Below are 21,800 nucleotides of genomic sequence, written 5' to 3'. Positions count from 1 at the left end.
ATGATTATACTTACTGCAGATAAACTCAAACAAGCTTCGATCAAGTTTTTCTCCTGGTGGGTAAGCTCTGGTTCCATCGCAGTTTTTAACTTTTGCAAATCGTTGGCACGGTTTACCTGTTACACTGCTAACCATCAATTTTTCTATATCAACAAGTTTCATTAATAATAATCCACAGAAAATGCTGTCGGATGCAGAACGATCTGAGAGCTCTTTCATTTCTTTCTTGGTGATCTCGATGCCATCGCTCTCCGTAAAACCCGCCTAGCGAATTAAAAAAATTAAACAGATTAGGTACAACTAAATTTTTATTACAATAGCATGTTTTTTAAACATTCTTGTTGACCGTAAATTAAAAAAATATAATCTACCAGACAAAATAATAGAAACAATAATCGAAAAGATGTTTTAAAAACCATGTCGAGCGGATCATTTCATATATTTAAAAATTGAGTCAGTGTGATGGTAATTCGTGGTAATGGATTGTTGCTTACTTAACGATGATGAGCGTAAACCTCCACTAATTAAAAAAAAACACTCTTACCTGCTCGACGGGGTACCCGTGTACCCACGATTTAAAATCCTTGTAACTTTTGCAGTTTTCGTCCGATTCTGATACTTTTAGTACCAAGAGATTCAGTAACTTATCTACTTATAAATCGGCGTCAGTGATGCATCGGAAGAAAGTTTTTTGGAAACCGGAAGTCGCCATCGTAGAATTCAAAATGGCATCTGCGACCATTTTCCGGCCTGAGCGTCATCCCGGTTCCGAAAATACCCATATTGCTTAGTGTTCGGCCTGGTTTCATTCAATTGTTTTAATGGTCACTAGAAGCCCGAGCGGAATCTGTTCCGGAAGGACCAGTTTAAGAACATATCACCAAAACTTCCAAAATCATAAAAATAGCTTGTGAAAGAAATTTTATGAACTTTGATCCAGACTTGGTCTGCTCCTCCGTGCGGCCGTCGTGCTCGGTGAATTTTACACTTACACCGCGCGAGCATCAAAGCACTCCGCACGCGCGCATCATTTGCTTGCTCACTTCTATTCGTTCTGCACGGGGATATGGTATGATCATCGTTTTTTTGAATAATACGATTTGGGAATTTACTATATCATGAGTGGTTTTAGGAACCATATTGAGAACTGTTTGATTAGTGTTTGCACGATTCATGCCAATGCAATCAAATACCGTTTCTTGAATAGTTACCATTAATAACAAGATAAAAATATCGTTGTTACCTGTATTTATCTCCTAATTTGCGCATACCATATACAATAGTGTAACTCAAAGGTTAATGTTATATGTTTTATTATGATAGTAACTAATATGAGATTACATATACCACAAACAGTAACCATACGCCATAGAGTTTATTTATGATTCTTACCGTTTTACTTATGGTTTTTGATTATGCGGGTTGTTGAGTGTAACATTCACTTATACTATAAATTTTCCAAACATTTCCAATTTAGTTGTTTTATGGGTAATTATATATTACCGTTACAGCTGAGAATCGAAAAAAAATACGACTTGCGACATTCGATTGTTTCACCTTATGCACAATGCGCATAATGTAGCATCAAGTACGCTGTTTGGCACATTTGATGCGCTTTACAGCGCCCTAGATGCGTCATTATGCGCATTGTGCATAAGGTAAAAAATTCTGAAGTCGCAAATCGTTATTTTGATTTCCAACTAGAAAAATAATAAAAAATGTAATGCAACTGCGCTTGTTTTCCGCTTTTTTTCTTTGCAAGCTGGAAATAACTTGCGTGGTGAGACGATTTGATGAGCAAACAACAAACTACCAGGGGTGGCATTGCGCAGCTCGATTCGAGCAATTTTTACTATTTTCGAGTACGTCACATACTGCCAGTTTTGCTTTAAGCTCAAAAGGAGCTGTCATTGTCATTTGTCCTTCGGCTCATCTAACCCGCAAAGTCGAAAAAAATAAGAAAAACGAAACGTAACGCCCACCAGCGATCATTTAGTTTTGTTCGAGTTACTCGAAACGAAATGCTCAATGTCACCCCAGGTTCTTTTGTACCTGAATAATCACATTGTTGATTATTCCGTCCATCAACATCAGCAAATACCTTGTCTCCTGTCAGTTCGTCTTGGTCTGTTAAGTAAGGAAAAGAAACTTCTATTCAACTGCATACCTCACTGAAAACGGTATAAACTACCAAGACATTTTTCTCTGTGCAAACACCCGCGTGGTGTTTGTTTACGTGGATTACGCCATTTGATGGCTTCATGCTAGAATTGTTTGTCCTTCGGCGCGCATGTGTTTTGCTACACGCATGTAAAGATTTTCATTCCTCTCTGACGTCGGTCTGCTCCGAGATTTTCAGTTCTTCGGTCGTATCGTGTGTGCTGTTATTTTCCTATATTTCAGCTAAAGTTTCCCCTGTTTCTCACTTATCAGCTTTTGTTTATGATCTGTAATCTTTCATAGCAGTTTTCAACGTTGTTCTGCCCCCAGGATGTCCGACGATGGTGAGTGACACAAATACGAAAGATTTTTCATATCGCAACTAATTAGTGATCTACTCCAGACTGCCCACCACTTTGCGAGATGGAAACGGGTGGCGATTCCAACGGCGAGGAAGAGGAAGCAGACGAATGGGAAGTCGCGGAGGAACAAAACGATCCGGTGCGATGCTTGTTCTGCGAACAAATTTCGCCCACTATGACGGTAGCCATTCGACATTCCCGGGACAAGCACGAGTTTGATCTGGCCGAAGTACGTCGCCGGTATCACCTGGATGAGTATTCATACATCAAAATGATCAACTACATCCGCCTGGAGAAACCAGACCCTGGAGTGTTTAAAACCGGCGGAAATGTTTTCTGGTCCGATGATAAATATCTCAAGCCAGTTGAGAACGAAACTTGGTTGATGTTCGACTTGGATGAATTGGACGAGATAATGTTGAATGGAAATGGAAGTGATAAGGCAAGAGAGAATGGTAACGAAATTGGCGAAACGATGACTCTGACGACCGATCAGTACCGAAAGCTGCATGGGATTATCAATGAGCTGACGGCACAGCTCAGAGAAAAAGAGAATCTACTGCAGCATGCTGCTGGTGACATCGAGAAGATGAAGGAGAGCTTCCGCAATCTGCTGGAACAACAGAACGAGCAAACAGCTGTCTGTAAGAAACGGTGTTCGGATGATAAAATTGCCCTCATCAGGGAGGAACTGAAGCACTGCGTTAGCGGTGTGGCTGTTGAAGATGATCAGAGCTATTTTAATACTTATTCGCATTTTGGAATTCATCATGATATGCTTAGTGTGAGTAGTTTGTTTGATTTGACTTTTGTCTGGAACTGGAAAGTTTTTCTTTTAGGACTATGTTCGTACTGCAAGCTATCGAGATGCCATTCTGAACAACAGTGTCATCTTTCGAGACAAAACCGTACTTGATTTGGGTTGTGGTACCGCGATTCTTTCCATGTTTGCTGCCAAAGCAGGAGCGAAGGAAGTGATTTCGGTCGATCAGTCGGATATTATTTACCAGGCGATGGACATTGTACGGCGGAATAAAATCGATAACATAAAATTCGTCAAAGGTCGGCTTGAGGACTGCGAGTTACCGGTGGAAAAGGTAGACCTTATCGTTTCTGAATGGATGGGATATTTTTTGCTGTTTGAGGGAATGATGGATAGCGTGATTTATGCCAGAAAACAGTATCTAAAGGAAGGGGGAATCATTCTGCCGAACAGATGCAATCTTAGTTTGGTTGGTTATGGAGACACCGAGCGACACGACGAGTTTATCGGTTTCTGGCAAGACGTCTATGGATTCGATATGTCTTGCATGAAGAAGGAAGTCTTGCGCGAGGCTACCGTAGAAGTTTGCAAGCCGGAGCATGTTATTACGAACGCTAACATAATCGCGAACTTCGATCTGATGGAGGTGGATGTTGATTGTCCGAACTTTGATTATAACTTTGAGTTAACAGTCAAACGCAACTGTAAGCTCACAGCGCTGGTCGGTTATTTCGATACATTCTTCGAGCTGCCGGAACACGTGGAATTCTCGACGTCGCCCTACACCAAGCCAACGCACTGGAAGCAGACTATCTTTTACGTTGAAAAGCCAATTCCGGTAGAGGAAGGGCAAGTGATTAAAGGTAAGTTTATTTGCCGACGTGACCCCAAAGATGCCCGGTCACTGTTTATTACAATCGAGTATTTGAATAAGGTTCACAAGTACACGTTAAACTAGCAGATAGGAATATTAATTCTACTTAACTAATCGGAGTAGAGAATTTAAGCAACTTAAAGCTTTAAGTGGCCGCACAGCCCCAGTCTGACGATTGACACAAGGATTTCAAATTTATTCAATAATTACAGCTGTTTGGTAACGGTTAATACGGTGGTTGTGAGAGTTTAGAGTGAAGCTGTGACACGTTAAACAAAAAAAAAAATAAGACAGGCAAACCAATCTTACTGCCTTGACGGAATTAGTTTCCCTATAAACCATGCTTTAATCTAGCCCCCTTCTAAAGGTTTTTTCTCAACAATCGACCAAGTTTTGTAGTGCTCAGCAGAGCAGACGAAAAATACACACACACACACACACAAACACTAGAGACAATCAGTTTTAGTAGGCCCATAAAATCTCACGATAGGTCCTAACTTTACTAATCCTAATTAGTTGAAGTAGAAACTAGGAAGCCGGTATAAAAAAATTCCCAACAAAAGCGGATCAACCGGAAAGCTTTAATTTTAAAACAATCCAAAATTTTGTACACAAAACGTTTCATCCTTCGATAAAAATAGTATTTTTGATACAAACGGTAATGAAACCTTAGTTGGTACTTTAGAAAACGTTTATCTAATTAGGACCGGAATTGTCATGCTTCCAATGATAGTATAAAAATCTATGCTTAAAACAAACTACGATAAAATTATAAATAATATAAATTTTTCTTATCGGTAAACTACCGAATAACGTCTGTAAAAAAAAGGAATTTAAACTGCATGAAATGGTGAAATTACTATCGAACATATCGTAAGATTACACAACGTTAAATATTCGCGTCGCTTTACACTAGATTGCGTAGGCCTAGCAGGCATGGGGAAAACACAGCACACCAAAGCGCGTTGGGCCCATCTGCTAACAAACACACCACGCAGGGCTATTCGTAATACCCTCCGTCGCTAGCTAAAGACAAAACACTGGAAAGCCATTCGTGAACACGCGAGCCGAGGGTTTCTTAACTTCGGCACATGAGGCAACCGAGGGCTCGCAGTTTCGGGGAACACACAAGCATTGGTCGCCACGACGAGATCGAAAATGGTATAAGGCTATTGACATACTGAGGCGTCAAATGAAGCGAAGCAAGAAGCGTCGCAAAAGCGTCCGAGCTACTTCTTCGAACGTCTATATAAAACGCTCAAACCGGTCACACTCAAGCGGCAACGACGCGTCGGTAGAGGCGGCGAAACAGAACGAGTAGTGTTTTGACGCGCGTATACTTACGCGGTAATACCTTGTTCAGACAAAATCTTTCATCGCGAGGTGCTTTACATTTGCTTTGTTTTGGTTTGGTAATTGAAAAAAAGCAAATAGAATACATTTTCGGTTAACAAAATGTTAAAATGTATGAAAAATGTTAGTTCAGTAATACCATGTTCAGACTAAACCTGATATCGCCAGGTGCTTTTTATTCGTTTTATTTTGGTCTCAAATATAGAAAATATCGGGAAAAATTTTCAGGTCGTCAGGAAAATAACACTGGTATTTTTGATTGATATTGCATGCCTAACATACTGAACAGATATCATAAACTAGTTGAACGTTACTTGGGGTCAGCGGGTATAAAATTTAGAATAATTTCTTATTTTTTTTACTACGTCTCTGGCGCAACTGACTTCAGAAATATTATTTTACTTCATGAAAAAATCTCTATGTTTACTTTTTTAGTGATTTACTGTGCTTGAAGCAGCAAACAAATCTTCAATGGAAGAATTCATATTTCCTTTAAACGAAACCGCTGCTGGAATCTAGGAATATGACAACACAACGCATTTGCATCGCTCGCTCCAGTCGCTCCAGTATGTCATAGGAAGCTTCACTCAACGCTTCTGTTTATTCCGCTTCTCAAACGCTCAACGCTTCGCTTCATTTGACGCCTCAGTATGTCAGTAGCCTAATATTGGAAAGCTTGACGGTAGTCAACGCATACAACCACCTGCAATATTTTTTTCATATGTACTTTTGTGAAATGCGTTTGAGAAAACACGTGTTAGCAAGCGGGCTTCCGAGGGCTCACGATATCGGGAACACTCGGGCATGTGTTTGCCGAAGCTTCTGAAGGGCTGTTTTATTTAAAACACTGTGGGTTTCGGTTTTGTATAAGCACTGAAGGGCAATGAAAAACCCTTCGTGGCATCGCCTAAAACACACACGCAAGTGGTGTGGTGGGTTTGGACATGCCCTAGCCACCTCTAGACAGAGATTGCATTGTAACGTTACTTGTAGATAGGAGAAAAATGAAATGAAACACATTCTTACACTTACACACAATCAAGAATAATGTACTGGAATTTAAGAATAAACACGCATTTAATGAATAATTACCATCAACTTTACAATCGTAAACTAAATACAAATAAAATACAATCTATGCTGTATCATATTTGCGGGGATTGGTCGAATTATTTCTATTGCCTAAAAGTTATTAAAATAGTTGTTTCTTTTTGAGCTTTGTTGGTAAATGGTTGGCTTTCAGTAGTCAAGTGACGTTAAATAAAAGGGCACTGAATATTTTGAATTGAGATTGAAAAAACTGTCTTCATAACAGAGCTTAAATGATAAAGGCCAGGACATTTATCGTATGGAATAGTCGCTTAATGGAATTGGGTGTTGCATTCACAATTATCAAGTGATGTAACTTACGTCGTAGAATCAAGAACTGTAGTACGAATGTACTAATCGACAAAAAAACGAACGTATTAATACGATTGGATTAAACTTAATTGAGAGAGTCATGTACATGTTAAAAACATCTCCACGCCAAATAGCAAATCAGATTTTAATTTGAATGGAACTCTGTTGATATTTCTATTATCAGACAAGGTTTTTCCTCAGAGGTAACTTTTCAAGAATATATAATCACAAATTCATGTGCGGTTGAAAAATCATTCCAATTTGATTTTACGTATCTCGTGCGACTTCTTATTGCAGTACGAGTAATTTCGTTTATTTCGTGTTATGCTACAGCAACTACGTTACCATGGTTTCATTTCAATATGCTTTATGCCATTATATGTATTATAGAAAAGACAGCTTCAAACAAAGTTATGGTCTATCAAAACGCGCTCATTACTTGTAATTTGTGATACCTTTCAAGATATGCAAAGTAGAGGAGAACCAGTGCAAGCGCTAAACATGCCTGCGGTTAAATAAAGCAAGCTTATGAGCTTCCTAATAACTCACGAGAAAGAACTGTCGTACAACTTAAATGAATTTTTTTCTTAAAAAGTTATTCCTAAGGCTAAAATAATCAAAGTTTCATTCAAATCTAAAAGCCAATAGTAAGCTTAAAATGTTCTATTAAAAGCTGAGCTACACAGAAACAAGAGGACCCTCGTGTATAGGAATTTACGAAGATTTTACTGAGCATTGTCACGCATCGGAGCTATTATATTATACCCTTAATACGCTCCGCCTCTGCTTAGAGCAGTAGGCACAATCTCGCATCACTTTTCAGTGCATTAAATTCCCTTTAATTAAAAACAGTTAATATTTCGGCTACATGCTAGCAGATATTTATTCTCTATAATGTCACAACTCCTTGGAACTTACACGCACAAAAAATCAACTTACATATCGACATCGAAAACCTACGGCTGATTGAAAGTTTGCGAAAACAACCCGGTCGATCCGAGGTCATAGCTCTGCATAAGGTAGGGTACCGGCACATATCCATGGGGTGGTGCGGTACTAGCGGAGAGATTCTGTAGATGTGGTCTGCTACCATCACCTAGTGGTGAAGTAGGAGCGGAACCAGCAGTCGATGCTGTGGTCGGTACGGGTAAGGATGGAGTCTCAGCGGCTTGGGTTTGGGCAGAGCGAGGATGGCTGGTGGCTTTTTTTCTCGACTTAACCGCTTTAACTGGTTTCGGTGGTGCACCGTCTGTCGCCGAAGAAGAACTCTGTCGTACCGCATTCGGCCCGTTGACTCCGAGCCGATTGGGGTTATTCACGCTGATACTGGCGAATCGCTCCGGTTGGTTACTGCCGTCGTCGAAGTGACCAGTTACCCGTTGGTGGGCCTTCAGGGCGGTACCCTGAATGAAACGTTCGTTACAGACGCCGCAAACGTACGGCTTTTCCCCCGTGTGCCGGCGGATGTGTAGCGTAAGATCATTCGATTGAGTAAATGCTCGGTCACAGTACGTACACATATAGGGTCTTGCTCCGGTGTGAATTCTCATGTGGCGCACAAGTTTATTGGAACGAGAGAAGCCTGGTAAAAATTATACAAAAAAAAATTCAGTTTTTACAGAACTGTTTTGAGAATATATTACCTTTTCCGCAGATAGTACAAAGACAAGGTTTTTCCCCAGTGTGTGTCCTGCGATGACACTGAAGATCAGATGATCGCGGGAAGCCCTGTAGAAACAAATTCATTTTTCAATCAAACTCTCACAGCTATTACAACTTGTTCCCACTCACCTTATCACAAATATCGCACTTGTACGGCCGCTCGCCGGTGTGCCTCCGCATGTGCACAATCAGATTCGACGAATTGGAGAAACCCCGGCCGCAGTACACGCACAGATGGTTCTGCTTGTTGTCCAGCTGCGGATCTTTTTTGTGAATTTTCATATGGGATCGCAGATTGTCCTTTCGGTTGAACTTCTTATGGCACTGGGTACATTCGAACTTTTTCTCCGACGGAATGTGGATCTTTATGTGACGATCCAGGTGTTCCAGCCGCTGGAAGCCCTTGTTGCACACCTGACAAACGTGCTGCTTGTCTTTACTGCTCTCCAGGTCGTTCGGATCATCAGCAACTTCACGTAACGGCTTCGTGGGCTTATGTTTCCGCTGGGCGTGTTTGTTCAGACTGGTTTGCCACATGAATTTTTCGTTGCAGAAAGTACAGAAAAACTTTTTGCTGTGATTTTCACACTGCTGTTTTAAATGGCGCACCAGCAGTGCAGTGTTCGGAAAACCACGAGCGCAGTGTCGGCAGGCCAGCAATTCCTCGGACGAATGCTGATCCCTGACATGCTCCAGTATAGCACGTATTCTAGTGAAGCTTTGATTGCATAAAGCACACGTATGCGTTCTTCGAACGATTCCAACTGGTGCTTCTGTGCCCTCCTCTGGTTCGGAATCGGAATCACTTAGCTCTAGTTCCTCACCATCTGGCTGAACGATCTGATAGAAGCGAAGAACGTCCCACTTGCAGACCTGCTGCACTAAATAGTCGATGTAGTTTTCCAGAACATAACCTTCCTCAAACAAATAGGGTTTGGTTTGAATGTTCACATCGACGAACGATTTCGGATCACCGTGAATCTTCAAATGATTTCGTAACTCCACTATCCGATCAAAGGTGGTATCGCAGATTCGACAAATTGCTTCCATTTTTTCCTTCTCCTCCAACAATTCTACGGATAGCTTTAAACCGCGATCACGCTCTGGTTTTTCGCTTTTTCTACAAAAACTAACAATTAAATTTAACATCATTTTTCTACAATCACTAAAACTTACTTCGACGGCAGAACTTCTTTGCCCGGGTGTTCCAACGCCAAATGTTCCTTATATTCATGATACGCAACCGAAGCAAATTTTCTCTCGCAATGTTCACACTGCGTATCATTCTCATGACCCTTCATATGCCGTCCCAGATGATAGCTGGTGGAAAATCCCCGGTTACAAATCGAACATTGTCTCAACTCTTTCGGTACATGCTGTTTCACGTGATTCGTGATACCACGTTTATCGGTAAAGACACGATCACAGGAATCGCACGAAAATTTTCCTCCCTTAATCCTCGAGTAGCCCTTGCCCTGAGTGGACCGGGTTTGCCTTTTTCCCGAAACCGGATCGCCAAGTTCCTCGATCAAATCATCCAAACTGTTCTCCTCGTAGTCGCTGTCCCCATCGTCTTCATTGTCTACGATTTCCGCCACTATAGCGTCCGAATCACCGTAATCATCCTCATCGTTTATCTCCTCTATCAAATCGTCAATGTTTTTCTGATCTTCTATGTCCGATCTTTTAGTCTCTACAAGCTTTTTTATCGTAGCGACACAGCCTTTTTCGCCGATCAACGGATCCGCATCTATGAAGGTAATTTCCGGTTTGATATCAAATAATTCCACCTTAATCAAGCTGCTGCTGTCGTCCGTCTCGTTACTGGCTTCCAGCTTCCGCCTGGAAATGTACTCGCGGAGCATTATATCACTCTGTTCGTAGCGTTTGCGAAACTTATACGCAGCGTTGACCTCCGCCACGCAGACGGCACACAGATTGTGCGGCATACCGTCGTTGTAGTGAATCTGCAAAAATTCAAATTCAAATACTGTAGCTTCCCTTGGTTGAAACAAAACTCACCTGAATCTGCGTACAACTTGTAAGCATTTCGTGCAGCGTAATCTCCCCGCCATTGCCAAACGAATGGAATATAGACTGTAACTGGGGATAATCCTTCCGACAGGATCGGCAAATTTTGCTCAGATCGTACTCGGTGCTCATATCCATGACCTCCATCGTTTTGCTAGTAATATGCTGTTTGGGCTAATTTTCTTCCTGAAAAGTTTAGTTACATTTTTCGTGCACACTAGTCAAAACACAAAGCACATTTTTCTTTGCAAACAAACTTAAAAAATTCAATTTCATTCACCGTTGTCCACTTTCTGCTGGGATTTTACGATTTTCCCGATTTGTTTTCGTCGTGCCTAGTGATGTCCGGTAATCGCTCGGTTAATCGATTAATCGATTAGAGTGTGTAATAATCGAATATTTTGTCATCGATTATCTCCCACTGAATAGTCGAATTATTCGATTACCTGCGTCGATTACTAACACCAGTGTTGCCACATTTTCATCTGTACTGGGAGCTACAAACATCTTTTTCATCTGTACTATTTCCGGGAAAAATCTGTACCAAAACCTGTACCACTGGCCCAAAGTTTTTTTTTTTATATTTATACAGCTTAAATTGTTTAGAGAAAACTGGGACTGCGTTGACTCAGTTAATTATAATTGCAAACTACTAACTCGATTGTCAATGAAACTTTTGCACACTTATGCATATTACCGAGCCATTGCGGTTCAATCTCCTGAAAATTCAGCCAAAAAACAATGAAACCCATAATTCAGCAACACTACCGATATTTCGGATATTTTGTTCCAACATTTTAGTTTGGTTAAATCGAGATTTACGAAAAAATGTAGCAACTGCCGTTTTTTAACCGAGTTGCGCAATTCTCTGCAGCAAATTACCGAGATTTGGTAGTAAATTCTAAGTGCGTGGATTGCAAGATCGCATTCATTGTATCGTTGCAGAGTCGGCCAAAAAGTTTTGTTTTATCCTTTCTAACCAGCTAAAAAATCTGTACTTATCTGTACTTTTTCTTTAAATCTGTAATCTGTACGGTACAAGTCAAAAATTATTTTCAGATTTTTCACAGTGTATTCAAAAAAAGAAAAAGAAAAATATACCATCTACAAATTTGTCAAAGACACTATAGCGATAAAATCAACCATTTTGGTCCTAAAAATATTTGTTATTCTTAACAGATGGTCGGCGATCTTACCCCGCTGGTGGGCGGGCTTACCACGCATGAAAAAGATCTGCAAATTTTCAATGCATTTATAAAACTGAAAATAAAGCTCGTAAATTAACAAAAATATTTCAGTTCTTATTTTTGAGATGTGAGCATTGAATAGAAAAGCCTCTTAGCAAAGAAAAAATGAAATTGCAGCCTCAACTTTTTTTTCTATAAACAGAATTGCTTAAGGGGGCGGTCTTGCCCCGCTTACCCCTACTGCACCGCACAGTTTCTTGTCAGCTTCAGCGTGCCAGCGTTGGATTTTACACAAGTTAAAAACAATTGACGATGCAGGTGACAGCAATGTTGCCGAGATTTCAGTAAAGTTTTATACCGAAATTCAGTGAAGTTTTTACTGTTTCCGGTTTAAACTATTCGCGACTACGACGTCTCAAGGGCTTGAAGAGATTTTGAAGTTGGAAATTCTGTCGATTAATCGTTAATGGTCAATTAATCGAATAGGTATGAGCGATTAATCGTATCGATTACCCAGCAGCTGAAAATTATTCGATTATTTGGAAAATTCGGACATCACTAGTCTTGCCTGACAGCTCGTGTATCGATGCTGTTTTTTTGTTTGTTTTCTCGCTAATGTTTATGCCCAGTAAAAAATAAATGGGAGCATTTCCATTAAACGGAGGATAACGATATAAAATTTAGAAAAATCACTTTTTACTCAGAAAACGCTGCTCTTTCAGATGATAAAAACTAGTATAGCTACACAACTCAATTGATAATTATTTTGTTAATTATAAGTTGGTACACAATTAAAATTTATTACCGAGTCTCGGTCATTTTTGCCGAGAACGGCACCACTGAGTGCTCGGTTAAATAAATAATAACAGCTGTTACATCTATTCGTGAATCTCGGTTCAACCTAACTGAATTTTCGGCATAAAATATGACCGTGCTATCACTACCGAGATTACGGATATTTTGTACCGAAATTTCAGCTCAGTGAACCGAGATTTACGAAATTACAAGATTTAAGAGATTTAAAAAATTACCGAGACCCGGCAATGAATCAAGTGTGTACATAAAGCCCGGTTAAGAATCACTCGAATAATGCAATTTTGAAGCATTTTGAATTAATTATTTAGCAGTAGAAAAAGTATATCGTATTGAAATGAACATGTTCTGTATTGTACCTGATCACAATTTGGTCATTTTAGTGTTACCTTTCATGTTCGTTTGGCTAAGTTCAGGGGGGCTTTTTCTGTTAAAAATATCGTGTAACCGTGACCAACGTATTTGGAAAAAAGAGGTCTGTTTGTTTTAATTTTGTCGTTTCGATCGAAGTAAAATTTAATAGAATTGAAACGTTCTATTTTAACAAAATTTAAGAAATCGCGGAAAAAAACCCGTACTGGAATTTTGTCCGAATTTCTCAAGATAATTTTCTCGAAAATCGTTAACATTACGTATTTGAAATTTTAATCGATTGTTTGCACCGCTGACGTTTGCATAGAGTAGCAATTAGAACGCTATTTATAAGTTTAAAGCTGAGATTTTTACGCCCAAAATCATCAAATGAAAAGAAACTCCAAAATTGTACGGTAAAAAGCCGCCTTCTAGTTTAACGTTAACAATGCGTTGCGTAGTGAAATTTGGTGGCAGCAACCTGTATCTGGCGAAAAATGAAGTTTTATCGCCACACAGGTAATCTATCAAACGACACCGACCAACAAGCTTAATGGACCAAAGTTAATCTGCGTTAACCTCGTGGGTTTCTTCGTAAACATTACCTTAAAGCGACGAACCCGGAGAGCAATTTCTATACGACACTCTCACGTAAGCTGATGCGTTTTGGTAACGGCTAGGGGGCACCAAAATTCATGGGAATGGTTGAAAAGCTATAATCTTTCATTTTTTTCCGGTTTGAGCTTTAGGAATGCATTTTTTCACTTTGTCGACCAGTGTAAATTACAGATTTCTAATTATTACTTATCAGCTAAAAGAGTGTAAATATTTGAGCAAAACCCAAATTAAAAAATCACAAATGGGTTGTGTGCAAAGCCACGACCGCAAGGTTGAAGTAGAATACTTTCACAAGAAAGATAACCCGGCTGCTTGCGTGTCAGTTATTTTGAAATCGGATTTGTTTCGTAAATACCGCTTGTTAAGCACAGTATCAACAAATCGTAATAAACATCACATTGCTGTGCATTTGCAGCAGCATCAAACCTCAGTTGCAGTTTATTAATAACCATTCATTATGCTTTTCCAAAAACATTTAGTAGCCTTGAAAAAGGCCGATTGCTGTAATTGAATTTTAATTCAATTATTGCATAAATGCTTCATGATTAGATATACCCGCTGCAACTGCTACGCTATCCGTAGCCATGCCACAGTTGATGATGATGATGATGATGGTCCCGCCACATACCCCTACAAAGGTTTGAGCTGGACGATTTATCTATAGATAATTAATGTAGTCACATTTAAATCAGTTATACAAAAAAAAACGAACTGATTTTACCTCCAGACATAAACTTCTTCAAAAACTGTTTACTCACAGGTAAAAATATTCACATCGGTAAAAATGTGAAGAGCTATAGAGCTACACAAAACTAGCACAGGGTTTTTCTGACCTTCAGCCAGACTAACCACAACTACTTCATGATTTTTCTCTAAGCGTGGCTAAAGAATCCATTTATATCTGAATTCCGCGCGCGAGGCTCAAACTTATGCAGTCACTTTCTATTATTTTTTAAAGCTACAACATTATAAAGGAAAAAATCCATCATCACCACCGTGACGAACACAGTAGTTTTTGTTAATTCATTACAAATTAAAAAAGATCTAATATAAAATATGAATAAAATTTTACAACACAATCAGATCCGTTCGTAAAAACTTCGTCAGTTACATGCTTCAATAAAACAATAAATAAATAGATAGGTCCAAAAATAAATAGTTCATCCAAAATAAATCCGTTGTTTAAACTTCGTCAGATAAACTCTCGTCATTTTATAAAAGTTTTAATTTTCGTTCTGTACAGCAGAAACTTTCACGTGTGAAATACATTGTCTCTTGAACTCCGCAAGCGTTGGTGCACGTTTAACATGTCTTGGCATCGAATTGAAAAAATTTATACCTGTATAAAACAATGAATTTTGTGAAGCTCTTGTTAGAAAGAAAGGTGTTCTTATTTCATCCGCGTTTCTAGTGTTATATCTATGAAAATCTCTTCCTATTTCAATTCGATCACACAAATATTGAGGTAGCAAAACATTAATTATTTTAAAAATGGACACCATAGACAAATAAACAATTCGTTGCTTCACGGATAACCATTGCAAAGCGTCCAACATAAAAGCAGAGGAAGTTAATCTATCACAATTTAAAATCAAAAATCAAAGAGTTGTGGCCACTATACGCTACCATTGGTATCCGCTGCCCCTGCATCAGCTGCTATCGAGATCCGCTGAGATCCGCTGCAAGTAGTGCGCTATCCACTGCTGTGACCGCTATCCGCTATTGCTGGTATCCACTGCATTGCTACAGCTGCTACTAAGGGATGACTGCTGTTGTCGCTGTCTAGAACTATAATGAGCGGCTTCGGCTGAAACAGGCTCTTATATAGGCCAAATAGCATATTTTAAATTGCAAGGTATATGATTCTGTCGACCGTGCTTGGGAAGCAATCATATAACGACCAATCAGAAGTCGAATTTTTCGTTTTGACAAGGCTTGACTATTTTCTATAGTACAATAGTTTAAATGATAAAATTACAATTATTTTCATGTGAGAAGAATCTTAGAAGATTTTCCAATCTATTGCTGCAAGAACGAAGGAAATCCATCGAATACTAACCGATTTATTAGCATTTGAAATTGGACATATTTTTCACTTTTTTCGGTTTTAGATTTTCATTTCACATCCCTATGTAGCCGAACTTCCTGAGAGAAGTATTCTACTTCAAAAAAATATATATCTCGTCTTTCAATTTTTATGACTGACAATTGGGCTGTTTACCTATTCACGGATTTTTGATTTTTATATATCTGCTAGAAGAGTGTAATTTTCTGAGCAAAACGTGATTTTTTTTTAAATTTTTTATCATCCTTCGACTTTTAAAAGAAGAATTGAAAATCGCTCTAAATCGCTACAATGACAGTTGATACACATACATAAGACATACGAAACACTCTGGAAGAAATCTTCCAAAACAGTACCACGCTCTGAATAAAATCACTGTGAGTTGTTTTTAAAGGCAGTGATCCTGCGCAGCCCGGCATTTGTCTCGTTCCTACTCGAAAAATGCTGCATTGATTTTGTAAATAACTTTTTGACTGTTCCTAATGGGATTTTTTTTGGGGCTCGATGAAGCCGAGGAAAAGAAAATTCCCACTGCACTTTTCACTTTTTATTCACTTTCACTATTTAATTCTATCACTATCCACTTTTCACTTGCAAATACGTATTTCGGCACTGACATAGTGCCTTCGTCAGTGCTTATTTGGACTGTAAAGAAAATTCATTTTGTTCATTATTTGTCGAGCAGTTAGACAGGACAAGGTACGGAGTACTAGGGGGAAACATACATGGGTGAACCACATACATGAGACATACGTAACACTGGCGTTTTTCCGGTGTCTTTGGACTGTACGGCTTTGAAAACTGCACTAATTTTGGTATTACGGATGGCAAGTATTCTGGATTTTGAACGAGAAGCTTATCCGAGTAAACTGCTCGACTCGTTCGTGACTCAGCTGTCACCAACCAAGTATTTTTTTTCTCGCGTTGCCTAACACAACATGTTGCTTGCCTCGTCAGTGACCTCGAACAGGTGTTTTATTGCCGGATAACACTTGATTACAAAAGTAATTCATGCATCCATTGCCAGCTGAGACACAATGTAAATGAAGCGGCCATTGCAGTAACGTAATAATGAGTGTAGAAGTAATGTCACAGTTCAATTGTCGGACCCTGTATAAAGAGGTTTTTGTTCCCAAATTGTAAAAATACTTGCCAGGAACTTTACCACTAAATTTTCATGCAATGTACTACACGTAATTACTTAAACTTCACCAGGACACACGACTCGTCCTATGTAATAGAGCCCAAATTCAAATAGCCTATTTACGAATTAAAATTAGCCAAAATGATAAAGCGCATAACGGCAGAGTCTGGTGAATTGTGAGTTATATCAATCTAGAAGTGATTTTGTTATACTTATTACTACGAGTTTTCAATCAAATAATTTCTCATAAATAAAACACATCCGTACACAAGTTCACTGCATTATTTATTATAATTTTTTTATTTTTCACGCTACAGAAATGGTGGATCTTAAGACTACAACTTAATACACACTCTAGAAGATAAAACGTTTGAAACTAGCAAGTCCGTACGGTCTTTAATTGTCTCCTTTTAAACTTGCGTTTTTTACAGAATGCAACTAAATGGAAAACGGTAGTCATTTTGAAAGACCGAAACTTTACGCTTAATTTTTTCCCTCGCTGCGAAACTAGTGAATTCGGTGTATTTATCAGATTCGTTACTTTCACGATTTCGTTGAATCATACTTTTGGCTAACCGCTTTTTGAAACATTGAAGGAGAGATCAAGCACAAAAAAACCAAATGAGCACAGGGTAAACTCAAAAAGGAATCATTCATTTCATGAATCTATGTTAGATACTTAGTAATTCTATTTTTTTCTCTTGTCAGTAGGAATATAAGTTTTCAAAGCAACTCAGACCAATAATAAGTTAGGAAAAATCAATTATTATAGTCAATTGTATTCATTCAAGTTTTATCATCAATATTGAAAAACTTTTCAATGTATCATGGTTAGTACCAGATAATCCGGAGAATTATTATAATTTTTCTCTTTACGAATACTTCTTTCTGGCAAGACTGCTTCTAGATAGAGCAAAAAAGAAAGATCAGAAGAATGCACCGACCAGAAAATGTTCCTGTTGTTATACGTAAAATGAGCTTAAACACTTACGACTTATGAGCTAGAACACTTACGATGAATATCGGCTCCTTGATAGGACGATTAGGACGATCTTTTTGTCGACTTTGTTCCTCGGCGCGTTGTCCCGGTAAACGGTGGTTGGCTGCCATCGGCTCCTTCGTAATGTCCGGCAGCGTGCTGATGACTACGCAGAGCTGTCCCCTGAATGAAGCGCTCGTCACAAACGCCACACGCGTACGGCTTTTCCCCGGTGTGACGACGAATATGCAGCGTAAGATCGTTGGACTGTGCAAATGCGCGATCACAATAGGTGCACTTGTAGGGTCTAAAAAATGTCGTATCGTTATTAATTCGATAGTTTTCCTAAAGTAACTAACTAACCTGTCTCCTGTATGCGTTCGCATATGCACGATCAATTTGTGAGATCGTGTGAAACCTACCAAGCAAAAATATAGAGTAATGAAATAGAATTTCAAACCACGTATATTATCTAAGCATATTTACCAACTCCACAAATCTTGCAAATGCAGGGTTTTTCACCGGTGTGGGTTCTGCGATGGTACTGCAAATCCAACGACCGTGGGAAACCCTGCAAATAATGACACATTTGATAGTGAGACTATAAACCATAACCTCAAGAATGACATACCTTATCGCAAAAATCACACTTGTAGGGTCGTTCCCCAGTGTGTCTTCTCATGTGCACCGTTAGATTCGAAGATTTAGAGAATGCCCGTCCGCATAACGTGCACAGAAAGTCCAGTTTCGGAACGGTATCCGCTGGATCGCGAAAGTGGATCTTCATGTGCGTCCGAAGATTATCCTTCCGATTGAACGCTTTGTGACATTCTGTGCACTTGAATTTCTTCTCCTCAGGAATGTGTATGCCCATATGGCGATCTAAATGCTGACGATGTAAGAAACTCTTGTTGCAAATCTGACAAACGTGAGTTTTTTCCTTCCCCTCGTCGTCGGAACGTTGCAATAGAGGCTTCGTCGGTTTGTGCCGCTGTTGAGCGTGTTTGTTCATGCTTGTTTGCCACATAAATCGTTCGTTGCAGAACGGGCAGAAGATCTTTTTGTCCTGATTCTCACATTGATACTTCAGATGACGCGCCAAAAGATCATTATTCGGAAAACCACGCTGACAGTGCGAGCAATTCACCAGCTCTCCAGGTTGGTGCTGATCGACAATGTGCTCCATTATCATTTTTATTCGACCAAATGATTGTTGGCACACCGTACATGTATGCTGTCTTCGAACGATACCTTCTACCGCAGGTTCCCCTTCTTCCGGCTCCGAGTCCGAATCACTCAAACCCAGCTCCTCTCCGTCCGGTTCCATAATCTGATAAAACCGAGTAACATCCCAATTGTACACGCGATGTATGATGTTTTCCAAAAAGTTATCCACGACCCGACCCTCGTCGAAGAGATACGGTTTCGTTTGGATGTCGACACTCGCGAACGTTATCGGATCGATGTGGATTTTAAGATGATTTCGCAACTCAGCAATTCTATCAAAGTTTGTATCGCAAATGCGACATATGGCCTCAGTTTTACCTTTTTCCATTACGTACTCTCTCGTATCGATAGCGTTTGTACCCTCCTTCCGTTTTCTTGGTTTCCTACAACATAAAACATGAGCTTCGGTACTTTTACCCTCCAAAATAACTTACCTAACGTGCAACAACTCTTTACCGGGATGTTCCTCAGCCATGTGCGTTTTATATTCACTATAATCCAGTGTTGAAAATTTCCTGTCACAAAACTCACAGCTGAAATCTTTGCTGTGAATTTTCATATGGCGCTTCAAGTGGTCCTTTCTGGTAAACGCTCGGCTGCAGATGGTGCAATTAATCTGCTCCGATGGACCTCCCAGATGCGTTTTCAAATGTCGATTCAGGTGATCATTTCGAGTGAATGTTCGGCTACAAATAAAGCACATCTTCGCTTTCTTGGCAGCCAGCAGTTTATCCGGATCGATTTCCTCCGCAATCAGCTGTTTTACTCGCGGGCGACTTCTATCTAATTTTACGTGCATTTTGCTATCGGAGTAACCATCCTGCTCCTCATCCGAAGAAATATCACCCAATTCAGCGGATACGAAAGCCGCCTCAGCAAACTCACCATCCTCATCGTATTGATTATTTCCACTACCATCATCGTCCCCATGTAAACTATCTGTTTCCGGTTGCAAAATTTGCGGCCCATTACCCATATCGAAGAACGCTAGCTCCGATTTTATGTCGATCGCTTCCACCTTGACCAAATCATTGCTAAATTTACGACGTGAAACGTACTCCCGCAGGAAGCGGTCGCTATCTTCATAACGTTTGCGGAAGTTGTATGCATTGTTGACATCACGAACGCATTCACCGCATACATTCTGTGGCAACCCGTCGTTGTACTGAACCTACAAAAGAATCCACGGTAAAGGGGATCACGGATGAAAAGCACCAACCAAAAATCTTACCGGAATGGCAGTACAGTGGGTAAACATTTCATGAAGAGCAATACCGTGGTCTCCGGCAGAGTGAAACATTGGTTGTAGCATAAGGCCACTCCTACGACAACAACGGCAGATAGTGGCAAAATCGTACTCCTCATTCATATCGGCGGCTTCCATTGTGCCGATCTTTTTCTCAGGTATTACTCGAATCTAGTTCTTTTAATTTTCGGCCTAGTCAGCCGAAACTCACAGTCGTTGGCTTCAGAAACAGGCACATTTATTGATTTGCCACTTTTTGAACAAGTTGGGGTACAACAATTTAGATGTTTTTTCACTTATTTCGAATAAATAAACATTTTGGCTGTACTCGATTACTGCTTTTGCGACATTTTTTTTGACAGTTTTACAGCCTGTACTTCTTTCTTTGTAGTTTTTATCACGGTGTATGTTCTATGCACTAATTTTCGTACCCCAGTGCTAATTGTATATACGATAATCGGTGTTATGCACTGGAATAAACTAGGCACTTTTTGTCTTCTTGTAATACACTATACAGAATTATGTGACTTTTCACCTACGCACACTAGTAAACGTGTAAACCCGTGTAAAGTTGCTTTTGTTTCCTCCAAACTGTAAATCATCGCATCTCGTTGCTTCGACTTTTATCACTTTTTTACCATTTTTGGTCGATTATATTTAGCAGCTTCTTCCAATTTTTGATCACGAATGAAAAATATTATTTAAAAACAAGTTTAAAACATATAGTGAGTATTCAACTGAATATTTGTCCATCTACCAAAAACATAGCATTGCAAACAAAACAGCTATTTGTAAATATTTTCCTCAACTAGTGGCACTAACACCTTCGTACGAAAAAAGTCTACAGAACTAGAATCTCCCACACGGTAAGAGTCGAAAACCCATTAATGGGTACTTTTTCAACCATTTCGCCATAAAGTGAGGTAAACTAGATTTACCCATTCACGGGTATACCGATTAAACGTCAAAAACTGGGTACAATTTCACTCATTTTGAGAAATGAATTTTCTCAAGGAAATTGGTGAAATTTTACCCATTATTAAATAAACGGAAATTTTGTGATTATCACTCAAACAAATGAAAAGAAGTGAAAGTGAAATTAATTATTTTTAATTATTTGCAGAAATGAATCTGATTTACGAATATAGGAGTATTTTATCTGCTCTCATTCTCAAACGACGCAGTATCGAATCTCTTTCAAAGTCCTTCCATGGCAATTGTTGACAAATAATTAACAAAACAGATCGTAGAAGTAACGCGTGCGAACAAATCGACTCTGGAATCACCCACTTTTTGAAACCAAAAGAAAATTTTTATTGTCAAAGCTCAAGCACAATTGGGTTGTTTATAGCTATTCACGGACTTCCGACTTTTATATATCATCTGAAAGACAGTAATTTTCTGAGCAAAACCTGGTTTTTAAAACTTTATATCATTATCCTTTGATTTTTAAATGAAAAAGAAAAATTCGTTGGTATATGGGCGAACCACATACATAAGACATACGTAACACTCAGGAAGAAATCTTCTAAAAAAGTTGGTACAAAATGAACTACTCGAATGG

General features: G+C 39.3%; 2 protein-coding genes across 3 annotated transcripts; one reads left to right on the top strand and one right to left on the bottom strand.

The window, feature by feature from the left end:
* The first annotated feature begins 2,283 nt into the window (after positions 1-2,283).
* On the top strand, positions 2,284-7,787 carry LOC129733360 (uncharacterized). 2 transcript variants are annotated; one of them, XM_055695186.1, is made up of 4 exons: positions 2,284-2,504; positions 2,564-3,306; positions 3,362-4,148; positions 5,948-7,787. In XM_055695186.1, the coding sequence occupies exons 1-4, from the start codon at positions 2,492-2,494 to the stop codon at positions 5,962-5,964; spliced, it is 1,560 nt and encodes a 519-aa protein (XP_055551161.1). In that variant the 5' UTR covers positions 2,284-2,491; the 3' UTR covers positions 5,965-7,787. The 2 variants fall into 2 exon arrangements, with proteins under 2 accessions (XP_055551161.1, XP_055551160.1); XM_055695185.1 differs by having other exon boundaries at positions 3,362-7,787.
* LOC129729198 (zinc finger protein Xfin-like) lies at positions 7,772-20,633 on the bottom strand. The gene is made up of 12 exons (XM_055687689.1): positions 20,222-20,633; positions 19,425-20,161; positions 18,395-19,373; positions 18,250-18,334; positions 18,127-18,181; positions 17,834-18,070; positions 11,304-11,325; positions 10,598-10,780; positions 9,752-10,542; positions 8,705-9,704; positions 8,557-8,641; positions 7,772-8,495 (listed from the first exon to the last, which is right to left on the bottom strand). The coding sequence occupies exons 1-12, from the start codon at positions 20,372-20,374 to the stop codon at positions 7,870-7,872; spliced, it is 4,953 nt and encodes a 1,650-aa protein (XP_055543664.1). The 5' UTR covers positions 20,375-20,633; the 3' UTR covers positions 7,772-7,869.
* Positions 20,634-21,800: the final 1,167 nt, after the last annotated feature.

The sequence above is a fragment of the Wyeomyia smithii genome, chromosome 3 (assembly GCF_029784165.1).
Source record: "Wyeomyia smithii strain HCP4-BCI-WySm-NY-G18 chromosome 3, ASM2978416v1, whole genome shotgun sequence".
NCBI lineage: Eukaryota > Metazoa > Arthropoda > Insecta > Diptera > Culicidae > Wyeomyia > Wyeomyia smithii.
Note: the sequence above shows the minus strand (reverse complement) of the source record. Positions and strands in the feature narration are given on the sequence as shown.

Excerpts from the sequence above, each read along its gene's own strand:
- LOC129733360 (XM_055695185.1), top strand. Across the intron at positions 3,307-3,361 it reads TTCATCATGATATGCTTAGT|GACTATGTTCGTACTGCAAG; the intron begins GTGAGTAGTTTG and ends TTTTTCTTTTAG.
- LOC129729198 (XM_055687689.1), bottom strand. The coding sequence starts at position 20,374 with ATGGAAGCCGCCGATATGAATGAGGAGTACGATTTTGCCACTATCTGC. Across the intron at positions 18,071-18,126 it reads CGAACGCATACAGGAGACAG|ACCCTACAAGTGCACCTATT; the intron begins GTTAGTTAGTTA and ends GACATTTTTTAG. Across the intron at positions 10,781-11,303 it reads GATTGAACCGCAATGGCTCG|CCCAAACAGCATATTACTAG; the intron begins GTAATATGCATA and ends GAAGAAAATTAG.